Source organism: Excalfactoria chinensis, chromosome 1 (genome assembly GCF_039878825.1).
Source record: "Excalfactoria chinensis isolate bCotChi1 chromosome 1, bCotChi1.hap2, whole genome shotgun sequence".
Classification (NCBI taxonomy): Eukaryota; Metazoa; Chordata; class Aves; order Galliformes; family Phasianidae; genus Excalfactoria; species Excalfactoria chinensis.
In genome coordinates this window covers 174,560,283-174,579,462 of record NC_092825.1, presented here as the reverse complement: position 1 = coordinate 174,579,462, position 19,180 = coordinate 174,560,283, and the positions used below count along the sequence as shown (strand labels likewise).

The 19,180-nt window shown below is 40.5% G+C and overlaps 1 protein-coding gene across 10 annotated transcripts in view; it reads left to right on the top strand.

The window, feature by feature from the left end:
• The window catches only part of FAT3 (FAT atypical cadherin 3), a 399,084-nt gene that overhangs the window by 305,360 nt on the left and 74,544 nt on the right, over positions 1 to 19,180 (top strand). For all 10 annotated transcript variants that reach the window (XM_072326829.1, XM_072326826.1, XM_072326828.1 and 7 more), the window contains 3 exons: positions 8,501 to 8,776; positions 10,119 to 10,329; positions 13,599 to 17,672. In XM_072326829.1, the coding sequence (XP_072182930.1) occupies positions 8,501 to 8,776; positions 10,119 to 10,329; positions 13,599 to 17,672 (4,561 nt within the window). The remainder of the gene's footprint in view (positions 1 to 8,500; positions 8,777 to 10,118; positions 10,330 to 13,598; positions 17,673 to 19,180) is intronic.

Below are 19,180 nucleotides of genomic sequence, written 5' to 3'. Positions count from 1 at the left end.
CATCAGTTGATGGTAAGTTAAGTGGTGGGAAATCTACTATTTTCCATGCTAGTTTAAGTAATTAATTGCCTCTCAGCTGAAAACATTCCTTATTTTTTAACTTGATTATATCTGACCTGTATTCCCTGTTACGCCTTTCTCCACTCGATTAAAGTGCTCTTTAAAAACCCGTATTTTCTCCCTGGGAAGGCACTTACTCAGAGCAGTCAATTCACCTCCCAGTCTTTAGGCAGACAGGCAAAGGAGAATGACTGACCTCCTTACATCCTCTTTCCGTAAGGCATTTTCTTCAGCCCCCGAGTAACCTTTTGTTTTGCTTTGTTGTTTTTTTTTTCCAATCTTGGCAATGTTCTCAGCCCACATTTCAGAAGCGGGGTGTTGAATCCCAACACCACTTCATGCAAAAGGTTCTGTCAAACAAGTGTTACAAAGCAGGAGGATTTTCAAACGTGCTGGATGCAGATGATTTGTATTTGCATGGGTATTATGTTTCTTGTTTTAGTTGCTTGTGATTTAATAAAATGACCCCTGTGACAATCCTCAAAACCTATTTTGATGAAAACCCATTGTTTTTAATTAAAACATATGGTAAAAACATATTTTAGTAAAGCATTCTGAAATAAGCTTGAGCATTCTTCATAACAGTACTGTGACCTATTTAAAAGCTTTAGGATAATGATTTAAGATTGCAGTATTACAGCGTTTGGTTATCAGTGATGGCTCCAAACCCTTCTCCCCGTTTCTTTCTCTCTGTTTAGATACTGTTTGTGGATTTAATTGTGGCCCAAGCAGTATCTGAGAACGTGTTTCTTTTGCTGTTTGCAACAGAGATTTCAAAAGCAATCATTATCTCAAGCCTTCTGAATGATGGTCTATGTAATTATCTCTCCACACTACTAAATTTTCCTACTTTACTTCTGACTGTTCTTCAGAGCCTTTGGGTGACTTTGTTCGTCTTCATTTCATTTCAAAACAATAATAAAAAAACTGAAAAGTAATATATGCCATAGAAAGTGTATAAGAAAGATCTGCTCATAGCTTTTGGTGGCCTTATTCTGAGCTCTGGTAAGGTGACTTTGGAAGTGGTTTGTCTTCTGTGCAGAAGTACCTGCATTTTTAACTATAGCTGCAAAAGGATTTAGAATCGGAGAATCATTTGAGTTGGAAGTGATCCTTAAAGGTCATCTACTCCAATTCTCCTGCAGTGAACACGAATACCTGCAGCTAGAGTATGTGCTCAGAGCCCCATCCAGCCTAATGAATGTGATAGAAGAGGAAGGGAGATGAAGGCAAATGGGTGAATTCATCCACTTGTACAACCATAAAGTAATAAAAAGCCACTCCAAAGTGATGTGGTTCATTGTGAAACAGCCGATCTGCAGTGTGCCAAGCGGAACAGTCTTGCTTATTATTCCACCCCACCTGTTCCCCTTTATCTCTTTCTGGCCTTTTGTCTGGTACGCAGTTGGAGGTGGTAAAATACAGCATAAAAATGCCAAAGATTTTTGCTTGGGTAACACAATCCCTGGCATGGCCTCACATAAGTTTCTGCAGCAATGCTCCCTCACGCCTTGAATCCTGATAAACTGTTGGCTTCCTTCATGCCTTACTGCACACATGGTTCGCTGCTCTGCCGTCAGAAGAAGGAAGTCATTTTGATTTAAGAGCTACATCTGTTGTATTAACAGTTCGCTGTTGTGAAAAGAGGTGAAAAGAACATAAGGAATGTTTGAAAAAAAATCCCAAACTTCATTTGTAACTGAAGGTGGTTTTGGTTTGGAAGTGATGAGCATTGCAGAATTGCAGACTCCTAAGTGAGAATCATAGCATCAGGATGTGCTGAGCCAATGTCACTCACCATGACCAGTGGAACACAGCGGTGATAGGGAGGGATGGAGAGCAAAAGAAGCAGAAATGTAGCCTCATTTGATTTCTGTATTATTTATATATGTAACGATTTACATACATATTTTTATATGTGTGTATTAGCATATTTATATATATTTACATATACATGTATTATAAATTAAGTCAGGAATAAGCCCGGGAGAGCTTTTGTTTTTATTCCCCCTTAGCTTAATTCATCATTGTTCAAGGCTGCGTGGTTATTTATGAAAGGCTGAATGCATAAATTGGCACTAAATCCCTTAGAAACATGATTCCCACAGCTGCCAGGCGAGCTGCTGGCCATGGAATGGGGATGGGGTTTCTCCCAGGCACTGGTAAAAATGGGGACAGCATCTCTTGGAGCAGCCGTGAGACTGACTAACTCAGCCAACATATTGACTGACTTTAAGTAGCATCAGATATTCCCTGGGTCATAACTTAAGCTTTGTACCAAAATCCTATTTTCTTTTTTTCTTTTTTCTTTCATTAAACAGCTTAAGTCCTTTACTTTCAAGCACAGCATAGTAATAATGTTCATTTCTTTATATGTATACTGCTAAACTACCTACAGAAGTACACCAGGAAACAGTCATCTAAGTGATGATGTTTTTCACTTTAATGGATAATTTTGTACAAGCAGGCAATTATTTTTTGAAGAACAAACTCCTGGAGTCATAGCATTATATAAAAAAGGCATTTTTCTTTCTTACTTAGTTTCTTACCTTCTTCTTGTTTATAATCATCCTAACTGCCATAAAAAGATGCTTTAAAGCATGAAGCCTAATGCTTCAAAGCTAGCTGGAAAATAAGTGCTTTGACTGCACTTGCTCTGAAGCCATCCCACTGTTTTGTCTGCTGGGGAACGTTTTCTTTATAAGATGTGATGAGGATCTGGAATAGGTTGCCCAGAAAGGTGGTGGATGCCCCATCCCTGGAGACATTCAGGGTCAGGCTGGATGGGGCTGTGAGCTCCTGATCCAGCTGTAGGTGTCCCGGTTCGTTGCAGGGAAGTTGGACTAGATGGCTTTCAAGGGTCCCATCCAACACAAATGATCCTATGATTTTATGTTTTGTTAACACTGAGAAACTGACCAGTCACAGCTAATGAGGGTGGGTTTTTTTTGCCAGACAGTGACAACTTCCTCTTAGTGGACTGTGGCCAATGTGTAGACAAGATATCAGAGTCTGCATGTGGGTGAGGAGGGACATTTGTACAATTACATATGTTCCTTTGGAGGATCTGCAGCTATTAAAGAAATCTTCAGAAAAGTCAAAATTCTGCATTGTTGCCTGCACCTTTCTAGCTGAGTGGGAGTACACCAAGGTGTTGGCTGTCCCAGAGCAAATTGCTCCTCTGAAGGCAGACAGTGCCTATGTGGTCTGTGGATCCTTTGAGAACTGACAAGATGTGGTGTTTCCAGATAGTTTTTCACGTTTGCTCAGGTGAATATTTCCTCTAAACTAGAACCAGGCAAGTAGGATGAGATGGGCTGAGAGGGAATGGCCTTAAGCTGCGCCAGAGCAGGTTGAGGTTGGATATTAGGAGAAATTTCTTCTCAGAAAGAAGTGAGGCATTGGTGCAGGCTGTCCAGGGAGGTGGTGGAGTCACTGTCTCTGGAGGTGTTCAACAGCCATGGAGATGCAGTACAGAGGGCCATGGATTTGATGGCAGGCAGTAGGTGGACAGTTGGACTTGATGATCTTAGAGGTCTTATCGAACCCTCATGATTCTGTGATTCAGTGCTGTGCTTTTCTTCTGCCATTTCCAGCCACCTCAGCACTGCCTTGCGTGTGAAATAAAGACTTTTTCCCCTCTTTTAACGTAACACAGAGGAACACGGTGAAGTATAAGTAACGGTCCATTGAGGTTCACAGAGAAACTGTTTGCATTTTTATGTTAAGATTGGAGTATAGGGGGAAAAAAACTTGTCAGGAAGTAGCAAATAAAGCTGTGTGGTAACTCTACCGAAAGCAATATTAAATCAAAATAGGTTTTCAAAAACCATACAAAAGCGTAACCTAAGTTTAAGCAATTCAGGCACTTAATAGGTTGTATTACAACACTGTGCCCAGACCAAGCAATTAGCCAAACAGATTCCTCCAGCTTCAAATGTCTGTAAAGCAGCTTCTGGCATACATCCAGTCTTCACTCAAATATATTTGTGCCTAAACCAAGGGTATTTGTGATGGGCAACATTAAAAACAGCTTTGGGGAGACTTCCTGCATTAGGTTTTGTTCTGCCTTGATTTGATTGTATTTTTCCAGGCCTTTCACTTGCCATTTTAAATACAAAGTCTTTGCAAATGCTCTGAGTGTTACTTTGCCTAATTTGTAAGCTTGGAGGCCTGTGAATCCTTTATTTGAAACTTGCTTTAACTGTGGGAAATAGGAAGTGAGCAGGGAGAAGCAAATCTTTTATAGAGAGGGGCTTGTTCAGACTGCAAATGAGGCACCTCACAATGGGAGCAGCAATGGCAAGCCTGGAGCTTGCAATGAGCTGGAAGGTTTCCGAGCTTCCAAGGAGAGCTGGGCAGAGGCTGCTATGCTGCTGGTTTGCTTTATGAGCATGGAAAAAGGGACTTGCAGCTAATGTTTGTCCTGGAAAGCGTTTTGGTCAGTAACCTAGCATGGTCCACAGCACAGAGCAATCATTGCTTTAACAGCAAGTAGTAAGCACTTCTGTGTGTCACATTCTGGAGATGTGTTGGAAGCCTGTTATAACCTATTTTTTACTTTACAATGGGCACTTGGGTGCCCACAGAATAATGAGTGATATTTGTGCAACATGGCGTGGTCTTGTTGAATCTTCCACTTGGAAGTAAATCTGAAGTAAGGGTGAAAGTATGCACACCGTGAGTATTTGAGTGCCTTGAGCAGGGTAACACTCCATTTTAGGTGGGTTTTTGAAAGGCATGTTCCAGGCTGATTATCGCTTAAAGCTTCAAGGAGCAGCAATGGCCCTTGTGAAGTCAGTGGGAAGTTTGCCAGTAGTGCCAAGATGTTATGCCCAAGTTTGGCAACGATTAAATGAATTTGAGTAACCTTTCCTTATATTAACAATCTGGTGGAATTCCACTTGCTTGGCTTCACATATGTTTGTAGGATCAGGCTTTCTGTGAGCCTGGTGATCCTGTCAGTGTAACGTTTGTCCTTTAAATAAAGGAAAATATTTTCCTCTCTTATTAAATATCACCTTACTAGAAGTCATCCTGCTGTAGCAGGAAATCTCTGCATAGAAAAGTAGGATTTTAAGATGACTGAATAAGAAGGAGATGGCTCAAAAATAAGCCTAAGAATGCAGTCCTGAACTTCTTCCCCATCTTTACTTCTCATGTTGCTTTGGTAAGTCACTCAATTGTGCTGCCAGACAGTGTCTTCCTGTATAAAGGATGAGGATAACTGTCACTTGCTCCTCTAAAATGTTATAAGGACTGAAGGAGTAGTATCTAATCAGAATGATCCTCAAGCTCCATTTAATTTTACATTATTTGGTTTCCAGTAGCTCCTAAAATGGTTAGATTTTGAGGAACATAAGGTTACAGTTTTTCCGTAATTTAATGGTTTGACTGTATAATCAGTATTCCTTTATATTCTGATTTCCTTTTGTGACAAGGAGAATTTGCCCCCTCCCTGCCCCAGCAGAGGAGACACTGTAACCTTAAAATCACAGATGACCCTTGGGGATTTTGAGGGACAGCTGACAAAACTGAGAATTACTCTAACTCGGATATAAGAAATGATGAATCAGTAATAACTTCTTTATTCATTAACATCACTATCCCACTGTCTTCCCCCTCCAGATGGAAGTGGCTATTGAAACACAGAATATGCAGTAAATAATGTGTATTACAGTGTGGTCATTTGACAAATCACTAAAATGCTTTCATTTCTAGGTAATGAAATTCCTACCTTGTAAACAGGCACTCAATCGGTTTTACAATAGGTAGGAGAAAGCGTCAAGGCTTATGCCTGGTTTCCAGTGATGGTCTCATCCCACCCTATTTCACTTATGCGGTCTAGTGAAGGCATAAATCATAAAGCCTCAGCTTGCACAGACATGGTGAAAGCTTTGTGATGATAAAAGTTTAATGGCTTGCTCTACTTTCTCAATTTGTCAGAGTGAGCCCAAAAAGCACTAGGTGTAATAGGAAGTGAACCCCACCACTGGGTGATAGCACACAACACAGTGCGTCCTTGCTCTGGCAGTATCTCTACAACACCTTGCTGTGTATCTCTCCCTTTTTCTTACTTTATTACAGAACAGCTTCGCACAGAGGTATTAAAACCAAACTCCCATGTAGGAACTGACCCCTAGATGGCAGCTTATCTGCTTAAAGGAGGCTGAGATGTAACAGCATCTGCTGAATTAAATACTCCTGGTGTCTTCCAGCAAATCTATTTGAAAGCCCCCAGCACAGGAAGGACATGGAGCTCTTGGAGTGGGGCCAGAGGAGGGACACTAAGATGATCAAAGGGCTGGAGCACCTCTCAAGTGGGGAAGGGTTGAGGGATCTGGACTCGTTTAGCTTGGAGAAGAGAAGGCTCCGGGGAGACCTTATTGTGGCCTTACAATATTTGAAGGGAGTGTATAAACAGGAGGAGGAATGGCAGTTTATGAGGGTTGATAGTGATGGGACAAGGGAGAATGGTCCTAAACTGAGACAGGGGAGGTTTAGGTTACATATTAGGAGGAAGTTTTTCACATAGAGGGTGGTGATGCACTGGAAGAGGTTGCCCAAGGAGGCTGTGGATGCCCCATCCCTGGAGGCATTCAAGGCCAGGCTGGATGTGGCTCTGGGCAGCCTGGTCTGGTGGTTGGTGACCCTGCACATAGCAGGGGGGTTGAAATTGGGTAATCACTGTCCTTTTCAACCCAGGCCATTCTGTGATTCTATGATTCTATGAGAATTGAGCGTATCAAAACAGCTCAAGAAGATGCTTTTAAATGCGGAACACCAGTAATCATATTGTCCCCAGCTCAGATTGCTTCAGTGTCTCTTCCTTACACTTGCAAACGTTGTTCGGCATTGGCTCTGTCCCATTAGAGTAAGGACAGAGTCTTATTTTTTTCCTCGGGGTTTATTTCCTATATTAAAAAACATATATTTGCATCTTTTTTGGATGTGAGTTCTTTGATTTTTTGTTTTTTCCTCAGTCAGGTCAGAAATACGCCTTGATATATTGTATAGAAACAGCAAGAATATAAGTGTTGTAACATTTCATCATTATTATAGCCCCAGCAACGTATGTTTTCACCCCAATTTTATTGCTATCTGTCCGGGACTGAAGCATAACTTAATAAAGACTTCTCCCTGCTTCACTCCGGCGTATCATAATCTGCTGAAAATTAAATAGCTTGGAATGTGCAGTTGAAGCCCTATGCCATTTAACTTACAGAGTATTTTATTTCAGCTGTCTTTTAAACAGTTCCCAGGCTAGTTCATTATGACTGCTGCTTACAATTGCTCACCTTCCTTCTGTTAATGCATTCTGCAAACTCTTCAAAGATCAGAGAAATCTAAAGTTTCATTTCTCTCTGAGGCCAACATCTGTTTCTGCAATACTGTAGTAAAAGCATAACTGTATTTTTATTCTGTTAAGAATATATAGGTTTATGAGGTTTGATCAAGTGAAGTAATAAAGTATTTTCTTAAGAAAGGGCCAGGTACTTCCCAGAGCAACAGAGAAGACATTATGAGGGATGAGTCAAGTCCTCTAGTCTTAGGGAACAGTCCTGGGCACAGTCTTTCCCACACAGTTTTCTATTCTGTCTGACCTCTCTACATTTCCTGAAGGCTTGGTACCCAAATTTCAAAGACAAACTTGATGCAAATGGCGTAGCTTTCATTCACATTTTTCAGTCCCACCATTCATAAACTGCAAGAAAAAGGAGACTAGTAGATCTTCAAGGGAAAATTTGTCATCTGTAAAGCCAAGCATCACTGGCAAAGGACAAGCAAAGCCATACAAGTAGTCCTTTTTGGCACCAGCGCCTGAAGGTTACCTGTGTGGGTGGTGTGCACTGATCCAACTGGGGTGGGCTGGCACTGTCATGTCAGCACATCTCCTGGTCTGTCCTCAGAGCCTGAGGACAGATTCCATGATTTGACATTGCTCATAGGTCCCAACACAATATATGGGGCAAAAAACAACCTAAGATTTGTACTCTTAAGATTTGTAATCTTGATTATATAAAAAGAGGGCTTAAGTAGCTTGATAGGGATAGTTTCATAGCCTTACTAACAGTGAGGGGAAAAGGAAATTCCTTAATAGCTGCAGAATGCCCTTGTAAGCAGCACAGCTATAAGGGACAACAGAACCATTACCATTTACCATTGCAGAAATATTTGCCAATCTATAGACACTGAAAGTCTTCTATGCACTTCTTTGCTGAACTCAGAGTAGGTCTGGTAATTAGAATTGCCTTCAAAGTCACGTCCTTACTGTTTCTTTAGATCTGAACTATTTAATATCAAATTATGTTTTCCAGTCCCACTATACAACAACATAAAGTCAGCTATCTAAAGTCAATTACATTTCTTCAGGTGCCTGTTCAGGATTCTGACTAGACTTCAATAAATTCTAATGTTTTTTTTCTTTCATGAACTGTAGGTCTTTATCAAAGTGTTGGATAACAATGATAATGGCCCAGAATTTTCTCAGCCAAGTTATGATGTCACTATCTCAGAGGATATCCTCCCTGATACTGAAATTCTGCAGATTGAAGCTATGGACAGAGATGAAAAGCATAAACTGAGCTACACTATTCACAGCAGCATCGATGCAACCAGCATGAGAAAATTCAGGATTGATCCCAGTGCTGGAGTGCTCTATACTGCGGAAAGATTAGACCACGAAGCTCAAGATAAGCACATCCTTAATGTCATGGTAAGAACACAGTATTCACTTGGCTCAGGACACAACCACTGCTGTTTCAGTGCAAATGTGCTTTGGTCTTTGCTCAAGTAAAGTACTTTCACTGCAGTAAGTAGCCATTAATTGTGTATTACCTGCCCTGCTGTGTATTTATTTTACCTTTTTTATTTGGACTTCTGTGAAACTTACTGTGAATACATTGCACCTCATACGAAATGACTTACCGTCTCAGAGGAGAGCAAGCAGGAAATTATTTAATCTCTTGGCATCTGGTCTTCTCACTCCAGGTAATTTTCAGAGTTTCTGTAGTGAGGCTGAAAGATATTTGAGAAGTTACTCACAGGGAGATAACTGTGTTGTTTTATTCTAGGAGTCTATGATTTTTTTGCCATACAGAATGCTACAGCCCTTGGTACAGACCTCATTTGTAGTTCACTTTTACTGACTTATTTTAGTAGATAATCTGTTGATACACAAAACAGTTTTCAGCTACTTTTTCCAAGTGTTTGGTTATACAGGAAAAGATTTCCTACCATTTTTTGCTTATTGTGCATAGATTACAGAATGGAAGTTTCTCTGTTCCAAGTGAGTGTTGTATATAATGAAGTGGGAGTTAATTACAAAATAACTGCCTTCCTTTAAACATTGTAGATTGTTATTTATTTAAGTACTTACAGCCTCACAGAAGAGTTCTGTGAAGGAACAGCTCACAACATATGAGGCACAGGGCCAACTTTCAGTGGGTAGCCCAGGAATCAGGAGTTGCTGAGATTTTTAGTATCAGGTTGAGAAAGGGACTTTTCTCTCCATGATACTTCTGCTGGGAGTATTTGGCACTTCTTAAAGTTATTCCTACCCCGATTAGAGTAGATATCATCTTCAAAAAGGTATGTATATGTTGTTGAAAAAGTCCATTGGAAAATACAAGTGCCAAACTGATACCAAGACAATTCTACACACTGTAGATCTTCAAAAGAAGGAACAATGTGCAAGGTTGGTTTGTCTGTGAAACAAGGAGTATTAGGGTAAGGGCATGACCTTATAGCATGTATTACACACAAAAAAAAAGAAACCTAAAACTAAATGTGTCATCCAAAAACATATCACGATGATTACTTACCATGATTTTTTTACAACTGAAAAGAAAAATCTCTGCTCTTCTTGATTTTTTATATGTACCATCTCTTCTGTATGATTGTGTTTTAAACTGCAAGTTTCTTGGGACAAATGTAATTACACTGCTGTGTCTTTCAAATAGACTTTAAAGCACTCAGATAACTAATACTAGTGAAGTATTAGTTATTAGTATTTAATGAATGGATACCGGGATATACATTACATGCTTTTTCTGTAGGTTCGAGATCAGGAATTCCCTTATAGAAGAAACCTGGCCAGAGTCATCATAAATGTGGAAGACTCCAATGACCACAGCCCATACTTCACCAGCCCACTGTATGAAGCCTCAGTATATGAATCGGCAGCTGTGGGATCAGCGGTTTTACAGGTCACAGCTTTAGACAAAGACAAAGGAGAAAACGCGGAGCTTGTCTACACAATTGAAGCAGGTTAGGACAGAGCGTTGGCACGGAATCTGACTGACACTCACTCCATGACCCCTTTACCTTTAAGTCACTTGTTCAAAGCCATCACAGAAAACAGTTATTGAAAGCTACTGGCTTGAGTGTAGTCCACAGTAGATCCTCCACAAACAAGTGACACAACAGCTTGTACAACCCGCCATCATTTCCAGTATTTGGATTAGAGGAGCATGGAGACTACAAATTGCCAGCAAAGCCATAGTAATTTAGTGACATGATGGTTCCTGAATGTATGTCTATAAATGCCTGGGGGAGGCCACAGTGATATCAGAATGAAATTACTTTCATTGTTAATCTCTATATGCTTATATTTACCATGTAAACTGAAACAGCAAAAACATCTCTGCTGGTGTAACAGCAAGACAATGGGAAATCTGCATTATGTCTGCTACTCGTGCAAGCAAATATAACTTTCTCTGAATCACACAGATCTAAAGTTAGGCATTATCTCTAAGTTAAATAATTAGCATATATGCAAGTGAGATGCCTGGGCAAAATAGAGGAGGAAATGGAAATTTGTAACCTTTGGGGTTTTTAATGTTGCATTTCCATTTTATGCTTTTTGGTAATACGAATCTTTCCGTTATGATGCTAACATAACTTGACTACGTTGCCCTGAGCAGAGGTTTCATATGCTGCAGGTTGTCCCCATTTTAATCAGATGTCACGCCTTTCCCATCATTGACTTTGATCCTCCAGTATCATTGTTTATCCTGATCTTATTACAAGAGCTTTTCACTAACTAGGATGGCTTGAGTCAATTAGGAACAGGCCAAAAGACAACTAAGTACAGAAATAAGAATATTTAAGGCATCTCGTGCTAATATAACTTTAAATGTTTTGACCTCAAACCTTAAATTAAGCTGATATGACACTAAGCTTAGAGAAGAACCAAGGAGTCTTTTTTGGTCATTATCCTGTAGTTCTGTAGAGTCCTTTAAGCAAATCAGAGGGTGACGTTTTCTGCAGTTAAAGGTGCTGAACTGAGACTCTTGTGATCCTCCAAAGACCTTAGAATTCCAACTGTTAATATTTCCTTTATGCACTTTGGTCTTAGTAGTGGTTTCGCAGTGTTCTCCAGTGGCCTTGAAAATTTCACACATGCCCAGGCAGACAACAGTGTGCCCTACAGAACAAACCCTGAGTAGACCAGATCAGCTCTGTAGGGCAACTTATCTCAAGACTCCTCCCAGCTTTTTCTGATTGCCTTCTTCTAATGGGCTCCAACACAACCACATATAGGTACCAACATAACATAAAAACCCATCTGAGATGCTGTGGCCATATTACTCTGGATAAAGAATACGTGATGCAGACAAAAATACAAAGATTAGAAGGGATGCTTTCACTATTAGGTGGTTTCAGTCTGCATGTTTTTTCTTTTTGCTAGAAGTTCTCCTGCTACAACCTGTTTCTGTTTCATCACAAGCTCTATTTGCAGTGTCAGACTTGGAACTTCCATTTGCTTTAAGCTGTGCCCTCCTACAGATTCATTATCCCCAGATGTTCAAATCCCACATGCATCAAAATTCAGCCTTTTGCTGCTGTGTGATCCATAAAATCTGTGCAGTTAAGGATACTGATTTGAACTGCAGCATTCAAATTGTATACAGCCCCTTTGTTCCAATGAATTACTTGCATTACCTTATGTGTGAAGAGAGCAATTAGTAAATAAAGTAATTTCTGTGAAATTTCATAACAAATTTCTAACGGAGAAGAACCTGCTCCTGCCTTACATAAGACAGTCAGTGGCTACAAATCTTTTGTATTTACAAGTGTTGATGAAATAACAACCGTTGCTTTTGTAGCATCTGCAAATGAGACAAATACTGTGATCTTTATGAGAATTTGTATGTCTTGCAGAATCTCAGCTCCTCAGTGAATAGCACAATTTTTGTTTTATCTAGCAGAGTAAACTTTACAGATCTGAAAGGATGGATATAGATAGAAAGCTACTATCAGCATTGAACTACGTGCAGTAGTACGTAGCTTAAATTAGCCTCCAAACACCAGAATTTACAACAGATAGTGAATCACATCTTTAAAATAAAACACATTAAATGTCTTCATTTAGGTTTCTACGTATTTGGTACTTCAGCTACAATCCTCACGTTTATTTATTTGTGCACATCACCCATAGCACTTGCCACTGAAACAAGTCTGTATTTATCACCAGTTACCTGAAATATGATCCTCTCCACCTCATGGATTGCAAGTAATTCTCCATTTTAAAGTATAAATTATCACAACAGCAGGGACGTGTTATAATGATTGGAATCACTGTAACTCAGTGCAAACTCAGTTTGCCTTCAGAATCAAGTTCAGAAAGGGAGTTTGAATGCTTATTCATGCCATCTACACGCACAGCATCCTATCCTTTTATCAGGCACTCAAGGAGTCAGCAAAATACTGGTTGTTTAATAAAAGCAGCCTGTAATTAGAGGTAGGGATCATAGCAATAGTTTTGCCATGCTAAAGAAGAGGCAGGCAGAACGACTATGTAAGAACTGAAAAAAAGGCCCTTGAGAAGGTCTCTGTCCAAACTCACTCTTTTCACCTTTATGCAGTCAGTGGTGGCTGCGCTTGTATGTTATAACAGACATTTCATGACATTTTCTGCTAAGTCTCATTCATCTAGATTCATCCTCCTCAGGGATCATACAGTAAACCTTTGTGCCACCGGATACCTTAATCTCTTTTCTTTGCTATTTGTTCAATTTTGTTTTTCTAAATGCCACTTTAACCTTTTTATATGCAGTTCTTTGAGTCTTGAACTACTGTGATCTTCTCTACGGTTGCTTAATATCCCCTTCAATTAAGAGACTGAGTTGTTATCCATTTGTCGTGTAATTGGCTTGCTAGCCTCTGATCTAATTTAATTGCCTTAGGTGTACATGTAGTTGACTAACACCCGTAATTTAGAGATGCTTTTTCTTTGTTTGGTGGGAGTAGTGTACATTCACCAGATGCTCTGATGCTAAAACTCAGCATCACAGTAATAAATACCAGCACCCAACTTTCTGAACATTTGAGCACCTGTAATGTTATTGAAATGGCCTGCTTTTGAGAAAGGAAGACCTGAATGTCCTTTGGAATTATTTTACATTGGTTGGTTGTTGTTTGTTTGTTTTTTACAATAACTGTCTTTGATAAAATCCCACAAATTGCTCCACTGCAATTATAATTTGAGTGCATTGTATTTCATTTCTAACTTGCTTGCGATGTTTATGTTTTAGGAAATACAGGAAACACATTCAAGATTGAACCGGTTTTGGGGATCATTACATTACTGAAAGAGCCAGACCTAACTACAATGGGACAGTTTGTTCTATCAGTTAAAGTGGCTGATCAGGGTTCTCCACCACTGTCTGCAACAGCAATTGTACGGATATCTGTGACAATGGCAGATAACTCCCACCCTAAGTTCACCCTCAAAGAATACCAAGCTGAGGTTAATGAAAATGTGGATATTGGTACTTCTGTCATCTCTCTTTCTGCAATCAGTCAGTCCACATTAGTTTATGAGATTAAAGATGGGAATGTGGATGGAATCTTCACTATAAACCCATATTCTGGAGTCATCACCAGTCAGAAGGCCCTTGATTATGAACGTGCTTCCTCCTATCAACTCATCGTACAGGCAACGAATATGGCAGGGATGGCATCAAATGCCACAGTCAACATTCAGATTGTTGATGAAAATGATAACCCACCAGTTTTTCTCTCCTCTCAGTACTCAGGCAGCATAAGCGAAGCTGCTCCCATAAACAGCATTGTGCGGAGTGCAAATAACAGTCCCCTCGTGATTCGTGCCACGGATGCTGACAGTAACCAGAATGCCTTGCTTGTCTACCAGATTGTTGAATCTACTGCAAAGAAGTATTTCACAGTAGATTCCAGCACGGGTGCAATCAGAACAATTGCAAATTTAGATCATGAAACAATAGCCCACTTCCACTTCCACGTGCATGTTAGAGACAGTGGAAATCCTCAGCTTACAGCAGAGAGTCCTGTCGAAGTTACCATTGAGGTGACTGATGTCAATGACAACCCACCAGTCTTCAGTCAAGCAGTGTTTGAGACTGTCTTGCTTCTGCCCACATATGTTGGTGTGGAGGTTCTCAAAGTCAAGGCTACAGACCCAGATTCAGAGATCCCTCCTGAACTCACGTATAGTCTAATTGAAGGCAATATGGATCATTTTTTGATTGATTCAAACACAGGCGTACTCACCATTAAAAACAGTAGCCTCTCCAAAGACCATTATATGCTAATAGTAAGAGTATCTGATGGGAAATTTTATAGCACTGCTATGGTGACAATAATGGTAAAAGAAGCCATGGATAGTGGGCTACATTTCACACAGAATTTTTATTCTACTTCTATCTCAGAAAACACCACCAACATCACAAAGATCGCTGTGGTAAATGCTGTTGGCAACCGTCTTAATGAGCCCTTGAAGTACAGCATATTAAACCCTGGCAACAAATTTAAAATCAAATCCACCTCAGGAGTCATTCAGACAACTGGTATATCCTTTGATCGAGAGGAAAAAGAGCTGTATGAATTGGTGGTGGAAGCAAGCCGTGAACTAGACCACCTTCGTGTTGCTCGAGTGGTAGTGAGGGTTTACATTGAGGACATAAATGACAATGCACCTGTGTTTGTAGGGCTTCCATACTACGCTGCTGTGCAAGTTGATGCTGAGCCTGGTACTCTGATATATCGAGTGACGGCTATTGATAAAGATAAGGATGAAAATGGTGATGTGTCATATCTTCTGAAGGAAGACTATGGGCATTTTGAAATAGATAGGGGAACTGGTAGTGTCACTCTAAAAGAAGCTTTCAATTCTGACTTATCTAATATAGAGTATTTGGTTGTCATTCTTGCGAAAGATGGTGGCAACCCATCACTGTCTGCTTCCGTAGAGCTCCCCATTACTATTGTTAACAAAGCTATGCCTGTGTTTGACAAGCCCTTCTATACAGCCTCCGTGAATGAAGATGTAGAAATCCACACACCACTTTTAAGCATAAATGCAACCAGTCCAGAAGGCCAGGGTATCATTTATATCATTGTTGAAGGAGATCCTTATAACCAGTTTAATATTGATTTTGATACTGGGGTTCTGAGTGTCATCAGCCCCTTGGACTATGAGATAAATTCTCTTTTCAAGCTGGTGGTGCGAGCGAGCGATTCCCTCACTGGTGCTAGAGCTGAAGTCACTGTGGACTTGGTTGTTAATGACGTCAATGATAATCCTCCAGTTTTTGATCAGTCAGCTTACAATGCTACTCTGTCTGAAGCATCTTTGATCGGGACTCCTGTACTGCAGGTTGTTGCTACTGATGCTGACTCTGACAATAACAAGATTGTGCAGTATCAGATAGTCCAGGACACCTTTAACAGCACGGATTATTTCCATATAGACAGCACAAGTGGCCTAATTCTGACAGCACGTATGTTGGATCATGAACTCATACAGCAGTGCAGTTTGAAAGTCAGGGCAACCGATAATGGATTCCCACCACTTAGCAGTGAGGTTCTTGTTAGTATTTCAATAACAGATATGAATGACAACCCTCCTGTTTTTAACCAGCTGATATACGAATCGTATGTGAGCGAGCTGGCACCTCGGGGTCATTTTGTGACTTGTGTCCAAGCCTCTGATGCTGACAGCTCTGATTTTGACAGGTTGGAGTACAGCATTCTATCAGGAAATGATCGGACCAGTTTCATTATGGATAGCAAGAGTGGTGTAATCACCCTTTCCAACCATCGGAAGCAGAGGATGGAGCCTATGTACAGCCTAAATGTCTCTGTCTCAGATGGGCTGTTCACCAGCACAGCTCAGGTGCATATACAGATCCTTGGTGCCAACCTCTACAGCCCTGTGTTTTCACAGAGTGTTTATGTTGCAGAGGTCAGAGAAAATGCAGCTCCTGGAACTAAAGTGATCCACGTGAAGGCTACGGATGGAGATTCGGGTGTATACGGCCAGATAAGCTACTCCATAATAAATGACTTTGCCAAGGACCGATTTCTGATTGATGGCAATGGGCAGATCCTGACAACTGAACGCTTAGACCGGGAGAACTTGCTAGAAAGTGATATCGGGATATTTCTGAGGGCACTTGATGGAGGTGGCAGGACTACGTTTTGCACTGTGAGAGTGATAGTAGTGGACGAGAATGACAATGCTCCCCAATTTATGACAGTTGAATACAGAGCAAGTGTCAAAGCAGATGTTGGGAAGGGTTACTTGGTGACCCAAGTGCAAGCAGTAGATCCGGATGATGGAGCCAATTCTAGGATTACCTATTCTCTGTATAGTGAGGCCTCAGTTTCAGTAGCTGATCTGCTTGAAATAGATCCAGACAATGGATGGATGGTCACCAAGGGTAGCTTTAACCAACTAAAAAACACAGTTCTGTCATTCTTTGTCAAAGCAGTTGATGGTGGCATTCCTGTGAAGCATTCTCTCATCCCTGTCTACATCCATGTTTTACCTCCAGAAACTATTTTGCCTTCCTTTTCTCAACCTCAGTATTCCTTCACCTTAGCAGAAGACACCCTCATAGGCAGCACCATTGACAATGTGCATATTGTGCCTAATCAGGGGGCTTTGTATAGCACAGTTAATGGAGAGCTGACAGAAAACAATAAAGATGGCATATTCATCATTGAACAAGATACGGGGCTAATAAAACTGGATAAGAGACTTGACCATGAGACAAATTCTGCTTTTCACTTCAAAGTGGCAGCCACCATTCAGTTAGACAAAGTGGACATTGTCCTCACAGTGGATGTGGACGTTAAGGTGTTGGATGTAAATGACAACAAGCCTATGTTTGAAACAGCTAGCTATGATGCCATAATAATGGAAGGGATGCCTGTAGGAACAAAACTTATGCAAGTTAAAGCAGTTGATGCAGACTCAAGTGCAAATGGGCAGGTCACCTATACACTTGCAGTGGAGTCAGAGCTGGAAAAGATCACAGAAGCTTTCACCATTGACAGCAACAGTGGCTGGATAAGCACACTGAAGGATCTGGACCATGAGAAAGATCCCACTTTCACTTTTGCAGTGGTGGCCTCAGACCTGGGGGAAACTTTATCCTTGTCATCAACCACCTTGGTCTCAGTTTCTGTGACGGATATAAATGATAATGCACCTGTCTTTGAGCACGAGGTGTACAGAGGGTCCGTGAAGGAGAGTGACCCTCCCGGAGAGGTGGTGGCTGTCCTTAGCACCTGGGATGAAGACACATCTGATGTCAACCGGCAGGTTAGCTACCATATTACAGGTAAGAGACAACAAGCATGCTTTCTTCCCACAAACAGCTTTAATGAAGAGCTGTGCGTTTGTCCAGTTCCAGGTGAAAGGTTAGAAGGGTTTCAGCTAAATTGTCGTGGTAAATCTGACACTTGCATCTCCCTTCAGCCTCTGTATCTTTAATTTGTACGGGCTTTTGCAACAACTTGCAAAACTGGGAAGGGAAAATACTGAGAGGGAATGTGTGCTTGTGTCAGTGTGTGTCTGTGTTTGCTCAACTGATTCTAATTTCCCAGAATAATTCTTCATGATTTACTGCCGTGAAATCAACCCATCGCAATTGTTGTACCAGCTTGCATGTGACAAGGTTTATGCCAAGAGAAGAAGAACTTTTAATTCTTAAGGAGAAAATCTTTACACTTTCAAACACCTACATTTTTTTTTTTTAATATCATTTTTCTTTTTGAGATAGGAAAGTGCAATAGGAATCATTTTGAAGTTATTTATTTAAAAAAAAAATGCATTGCACGTTGGAGCAGGCGGGGAATGCCGTTTCTTATCAGCACAGATTTCTGGCTAGGGAAATGGTAATCCACTCTGAAATACTGGTTAGCTGCCACGCATTGTTATATACAGCGTGAGGCAATTTCAATTACATTACTAACATATTTCTCAAAGGGTGGCAACACTGCTCTTTCCTATTGTGCTGTATTTATTATCTTTCTTTTCTCCTAGATTCAGGCTGGATTTAGTGTGAGCATATTATGAGTGATGAGGTGCTGCGGTTATTTTTCTGCCTGCAGCTTGCATTCTCCAATAGATTTTTGTAGGGAACCACTTTGTCATTCCCCCTAAAGTTCACCGTCCAAGAGCTATTTCTGATTACACAGTAATAGCCATATTATTGGGCAGATTCACATATAGTACACCTTATAGGACTAGAATCACACAGGATGGCATATAGATGACAGCTCACAGGATAGGAGTTTGTATGTTTTTCCCTGGAGGATAAGACTTCTGCCTCTGTGTTGGCTGTCAGACTGGAAATGGTTTGCAGAGACAGGTGGGATCTTCCAGTTAGCTGTAGAGTGCCTGTTACACATCTCAAGTAGCCTCATTCTCAGTGAAGCCAGAAATCCATTCTGACTATTTATATAAAAGCCTGGATTCAGTTTTAAGCTTTCTAAGGGCTGTTGTGTTTGTGGTGTGGTGTGTGGTAGGATTTAAGAAGGAGAAGCAAAGAGCGGACTTGTGTGTTAAGCACAGGATCTGGAGGCTCTGAGCAAGGTGCATTAACTGGCAGTGTCTTGGTTTCCACATAACTAAAACTAAATAAGTAGTGCTTCATTCTATAGATTTTGTGATATTTGAAGGAACTTTGAGATATCAAGATAGAAAGTGCTACAGGAAATGCAAATCCGTTGTATTTGTAACAAATAATTGGCTGAAGGTAGTGTTTTCTCTTTGTACTAAAGGCTTTAAGTCATCTCTTAAAATTAATTATGCTTTTAATTATGCATTAATCTGTTTTCTTCATAT